General features: G+C 48.6%; 1 protein-coding gene across 1 annotated transcript; it reads right to left on the bottom strand.

Moving 5' to 3' along the window:
* LOC104037243 (olfactory receptor 5J3) lies at window positions 1–1,012 on the bottom strand. The gene has a single exon (XM_009491121.2). The coding sequence runs from the start codon at window positions 949–951 to the stop codon at window positions 1–3; it is 951 nt and encodes a 316-aa protein (XP_009489396.1). The 5' UTR covers window positions 952–1,012.
* Window positions 1,013–6,357: the final 5,345 nt, after the last annotated feature.

The following is a 6,357-nucleotide window of genomic DNA, read 5'->3' as shown; positions in this document are numbered from 1 at the left end:
TTATTGAGGAGGGTTCAGACCCTGACTGATTCTTTCTGCTGCTCTCCTCAAAGCATCCTTCACTTCCTGGTTCCTCAGGCTGTAGATGAGGGGGTTCAGCATTGGGATCACCACCGTGTAGAAGACGGAGACCACTTTGTCAGTGTTCAGGGAGTAACTAGAGCTGGGACGTAAATACATGAAGATTGTTGTCCCATACAACATGGTCACTGCTGTCAGGTGGGATGCGCAGGTGGAGAAGGCTTTTTGCCTGCCTTCAGCTGAACGGATCCTCAGGATGGCAAAGGAGATGAAGATGTAGGAGACCAGGATGGTGGAGATGGTGCTGAGCTCAATGACACCGGCCAAGGAGAGGAGGATCATCTCGTTGACGTAGGTGCTGGCACAGGACAGAGCCAGGAGGGGAGGAACGTCACAGAAGAAGTGGTTGATGACATTGGAGCTGCAGAAGGGCAGCCTAACGATGAAGGTCATCTGTATGGTGGAGTTTAGGACACCCCCAATGTAGGACCCCACCACGAGCCACACGCACAACCTCCGAGTCATGACAGAGGAATAGAGCAGGGGGTTGCAGATGGCCACGTACCGGTCGTACGCCATGACGGCCAGCAGGAAACACTCAGTCGTCACTAAGACGATGTAGAAGGCAGCTTGGCCCATGCAGCCAACGAAGGAAATGGTCTTCCTCTCCGATAGGAAGCTCGCCAAGGTCCTGGGGGCAATCACAGAAGAGAAGCAGATGTCAACAACGGAGAGGCTGCCAAGAAAGAAGTACATGGATGTGTGGAGTCGTGGGTCACCTTGGATAACGAGGATTATCCCCGCGTTGCCCAAAAGGGTGAGGGTGTAGATGAGCAGGAGCAGCACAAAGAGAGCTGCCTTCATCTCCGCTTGGTCACTCAGGCCCTCGAGAACAAACTCTGCCACTGAGGTGTGATTCTGCTCCGCCATTCAGGGCTTCATGTCTACCAAGGAAGGAGAGCACCTGGAAATACAGGACAGTAGAAACCATGCCTTTATTTGTTTGAACTGAAATGGGATAACTTGATAATTTACTCCCTGTGCTGCCAGGGTGCTGGGACCATTCATTTCTAGGGAGCTAGAGTGGGATGGACTGCACTGCAGCCATCTGCTCTGAGCTCGTCCTCCTTTATAATCCAAGGAAAGAGGAGCTCCCTTCTGAAGGGAGAGCATCCCAGCTTTCCCAAACACCTTCCCCACCTGCAGCGAGTCACTGCGGAGGGTCTCGCGCTTTCTCACTGCGAGCAGACCTTCGGGCAGGTTCATTTGTATCACAGAATCCCATTTTGGTACCTACAGTTCGATGAGATTGATGGATATAGCAGCAGACAGGGATTCAGGTGACACAGACCAAATCATCAGCTCTGCCCTTGACCTCCTGTGATTAAGTTTTTCTCCACATTTGTTTCCCTTCCTCCCCATTTCAAACTGCTCATGATAAGGCACCCAGAACAAGACAGCTCTGATTTTGGCAGCAGCTTCTGGCTATAATTGTAATAGCTTGGAGTAAGAGCAAAAATACTGTAGCTTTCCTTTGTTGGTTTTGGAAAAAGACACCGAGGTGAAGAAAAAAAACCCAGTCTTTAATTTGTTGCGAAGTAGGGAGGGAGAGAGGAAGGGGGTGTTGCATGATCCTAAAACTCATTTGGGACTTGAAGAGTTTAATATTAGCGTCTCAGAAACCTTGGGGAAATGAAACCAGGGAGACCACGAGCAAAATTTGGGTCTGAAGCTGTTATTTTGAACGGGGCTAAGCATCAAACATTCCCTTGGTACGATTAGAGAATATACAATTTGATATGCTGTTGAGTTTAATCATGCCTTGTATTTCCAGAAGTGGACTGGGAGATGAAACCTGATTTACAGAAGTGATTCAAGTGTCAGGAGATAGCTGTGAGTGCTGATGAGCATGAATCAGCTGTAACATACTGACTAAGCCCAGACAAAAGTGGGATGCACAACGCTGTGCTGGAATATAAAGTCACACCTGGTGCTCTCCCCAGTGTGCGCAAACAGCCACATCCGACTGCGAATTGCACCTCGTTTCCAGGTGAAAGCAAGGTACAGCTGAGAGCACTGGCAGAAGGCATGAGGGAAGGGAATGGTCAAGGGTCAAAAAGAGCCAGACTGGGAATTCGCTGTTTTAAAGATGCCATCTGAGGAGGAAAACCTTCTCAGAGACAGCCTGGTGCTGGCACAGCATGGCGTCCTGGTGGTTAGGGCACCCTCGAGGACTTCTCTCACCCTGTTTGCAGCAGGCAAAACCCCAGAAGCTCCTGCCTCTCCCATCAGCTGGAAGAGGAGTCAATGCCACGGGTGAGACCACGGAGCCGTGCTGAGCCAAACTCACTCAACTCCGGTTGCCTAAGTTTAGGCACCTAGTTAAGGTGCTTGCCCTAATGAAAATGTGAAATACAAGTTTCTGTCCCCAATAACACAAAGATTCAGAACAATTAAGTCTTCACAGGATTGAAGATGAGAATCAAAGCCTTACCCCACCAGATGAGCACCAGGATCAGAAGACTCATTGAAGAACCATTCTCCATCAGCAGAATACTCCTTTATAGAAATATTCTTTACTTTTTAAAGTGCAGATCACTATTTCACACTCAGTGAGTGGGTTAATCTTCCCTTGAGAGTGTTCTCCTCTCTTCTTCTCCCAGGCTCCTTAAACATGCCATAAGCACCATGATTTCTGACCTTTTGAATTCAAAAATACCAGAGTGCATCCCAAGTGCAGCCCAGGAGAAATATTTCTTCTTTAACCAACACAGAGGAGCGAACCTTTACGTGGTGTAAATCAGAGCAGCCTCTCCGAAGGCAACATCGCTGCAGTGATTTATACCCAAGCAGGGTAGTCCCAGCAGAGCTCACCTGGACCTTTTGGGGAATGGTCGCACCTACCTGTGGATGGGGGTCACCTCCTCTTACCAGCTGCAAGGTCTCTTCCCCTTTGGGTGACACTGCAGGCTCAGGATGGCTGCAAAGTAAATCTGGGGGACTAACCCTCAAAGCCATCCTCCTAGCTCTCAGATAAACAAGAATGTCGCTCCTGAGCGTTTGAGAGCCTCCTGCATATTTTCATCAGCTGAAGTTCTTCACTTGCAGCAACGTGTTGCTTTTATATGCCTCTCTGCAGCTCTTCGTGGGCAGCGGGCATCCCTCCTCAGGGAGGAAGTGTTTGTCATGGCTTTGGCTACAGCTCAAGTCTCTAAAGAGAAGTGGATCTTGATTGTCTACTGCTGGCTCCTTAATGAGAAGCCATGCGGGTCGCAACAGTCTAAACTGCTAATACAAGGCTTCGCTACGCATGCAGGAGGATGCAAAATCCTGTGCTAATCATTGTCACAAATACCAATAAACCGTTACAACACTTGGCAGCCTCAAGGGACAGGAAAAGGTAGAGATCCAAACGAGCATGAGTTATTCTTCACAAGCCCCTCTGAAAATCAAGGGGGAGGTGAGAAGGTGCATCCAAAGGGCAATTTACTCCAAGTATCTTAAACACCTATTGCAAGCTGCTTAGGCTGTCATCATTAGCTCTGGATGGCTGCCTGGAGCAGATGGCTGGGATTACAGGAGATGAAGGATGACCCAAGCCTCCAGGCAAGGAATGAGCCTAAAAGGCTTCCAGGCTACTGATGGTTAAGAACAGGGACATCTATACAGGACCCACCTGCCAGATCACAACTGATAGACAGTCCATTAAACCTTTTTACTATGCTCCCAATATTGCCAGGAGTATCTCCACTGCCCATTTTTTATCTCCCTTTTGCAGGGAGCCAGGTCATTCTGCTGCTCCACCTCTATTGCAAGATCAATATCATCTCATCACAGCCCATTTTGAAAAGAGATGGTGCTAATCCAGTTCTTTCTGCAATTTTTTTTTTTTTTTTGGCTAGCAGAAAATTGATAGCATATTCACTGTAATTTTAGTGTAATTTGTCTCTGCTCACCACACTCAATAGATACCAGCTTCCTTCAGTGTCTGGAACACTTTCAGGAGTTTACAATTCACGCTATTTCTTTCGGTAGAGTTGATTTTTCCCTTTAAATAATAGAAGGCCATGCTTTTAGATTAAACTGACAGCATGGCTAGAGTCACCATATAAATAGCAGCTCGTATATAGATCATATTTGATCCATAGGTGCGATTCATTCATCTATCAGTTGTCCTAACATCAAGTGTAGACATATGAGCTGACTGCCTAGGCTCTCTTTGCAGTCAGTAGAAACAAAGGTAGTGGTTCAGCTGTTCAGATGTGGGTGTCCAGGACAATCTGAGACCCACCATACATCTCTCCTGCTGCCTTAAAGGACACAAGTCTCCCTACATCTTATGCCATATCTGCCAGACCTGTGTCCATATGTCCTGTGATATCTCAGGTAGAGTTGGATGGGTCAACAGAGTTGGATGGGTCAACAGAGTTGGATGGGTCAACAGAGTTGGATGGGTCAACAGAGTTGGATGGGTCAACAGAGTTGGATGGGTCAACAGAGTTGGATGGGTCAACAGAGTTGGATGGGTCAACAGAGTTGGATGGGTCAACAGAGTTGGATGGGTCAACAGAGTTGGATGGGTCAACAGAGTTGGATGGGTCAACAGAGTTGGATGGGTCAACAGAGTTGGATGGGTCAACAGAGTTGGATGGGTCAACAGAGTTGGATGGGTCAACAGAGTTGGATGGGTCAACAGAGTTGGATGGGTCAACAGAGTTGGATGGGTCAACAGAGTTGGATGGGTCAACAGAGTTGGATGGGTCAACAGAGTTGGATGGGTCAACAGAGTTGGATGGGTCAACAGAGTTGGATGGGTCAACAGAGTTGGATGGGTCAACAGAGTTGGATGGGTCAACAGAGTTGGATGGGTCAACAGAGTTGGATGGGTCAACAGAGTTGGATGGGTCAACAGAGTTGGATGGGTCAACAGAGTTGGATGGGTCAACAGAGTTGGATGGGTCAACAGAGTTGGATGGGTCAACAGAGTTGGATGGGTCAACAGAGTTGGATGGGTCAACAGAGTTGGATGGGTCAACAGAGTTGGATGGGTCAACAGAGTTGGATGGGTCAACAGAGTTGGATGGGTCAACAGAGTTGGATGGGTCAACAGAGTTGGATGGGTCAACAGAGTTGGATGGGTCAACAGAGTTGGATGGGTCAACAGAGTTGGATGGGTCAACAGAGTTGGATGGGTCAACAGAGTTGGATGGGTCAACAGAGTTGGATGGGTCAACAGAGTTGGATGGGTCAACAGAGTTGGATGGGTCAACAGAGTTGGATGGGTCAACAGAGTTGGATGGGTCAACAGAGTTGGATGGGTCAACAGAGTTGGATGGGTCAACAGAGTTGGATGGGTCAACAGAGTTGGATGGGTCAACAGAGTTGGATGGGTCAACAGAGTTGGATGGGTCAACAGAGTTGGATGGGTCAACAGAGTTGGATGGGTCAACAGAGTTGGATGGGTCAACAGAGTTGGATGGGTCAACAGAGTTGGATGGGTCAACAGAGTTGGATGGGTCAACAGAGTTGGATGGGTCAACAGAGTTGGATGGGTCAACAGAGTTGGATGGGTCAACAGAGTTGGATGGGTCAACAGAGTTGGATGGGTCAACAGAGTTGGATGGGTCAACAGAGTTGGATGGGTCAACAGAGTTGGATGGGTCAACAGAGTTGGATGGGTCAACAGAGTTGGATGGGTCAACAGAGTTGGATGGGTCAACAGAGTTGGATGGGTCAACAGAGTTGGATGGGTCAACAGAGTTGGATGGGTCAACAGAGTTGGATGGGTCAACAGAGTTGGATGGGTCAACAGAGTTGGATGGGTCAACAGAGTTGGATGGGTCAACAGAGTTGGATGGGTCAACAGAGTTGGATGGGTCAACAGAGTTGGATGGGTCAACAGAGTTGGATGGGTCAACAGAGTTGGTGTAGCCCAGAGGAGGATTTGCCATGTCCAAAGGAGACCCACGCATCATCACACGAACAGACAAGTTCTCCATCAGTGTTACTGAGAGCCCAGAGGACTGGCTAATAGGTGGACGCACGGGATGGGTTTGGGCTCACCTTGCTCCAGGTCAGCATGACATATGGACCTACACATGAGCTATAGATGTCCCAGCTTCTCTTCCAGTCTGAACTCCAACCGTGTGATTCAGTTGGCCAAAGGGATGGCTCTGGCAGAAATGCTACAGGACTTACAGGAACCCATGACCTTTGGAAGAGCAGCTGGAGCCCAGCAGGAAACCTTTAATGGCACCAAAGATCAGAGCCAGCACAACCAGCAACAGACCAGCACCTGCACCAGCAAACCCAAATATTGACAGGAGAGCAATGCAG

This window comes from Pelecanus crispus, chromosome 6 (assembly GCF_030463565.1).
Source record: "Pelecanus crispus isolate bPelCri1 chromosome 6, bPelCri1.pri, whole genome shotgun sequence".
Taxonomy (NCBI): domain Eukaryota; kingdom Metazoa; phylum Chordata; class Aves; order Pelecaniformes; family Pelecanidae; genus Pelecanus; species Pelecanus crispus.
This window is presented reverse-complemented; position numbering and strand designations above follow the sequence as displayed.

Coding starts and splice junctions, on each gene's coding strand:
- LOC104037243 (XM_009491121.2), bottom strand. CDS start 951: ATGGCGGAGCAGAATCACACCTCAGTGGCAGAGTTTGTTCTCGAGGGC.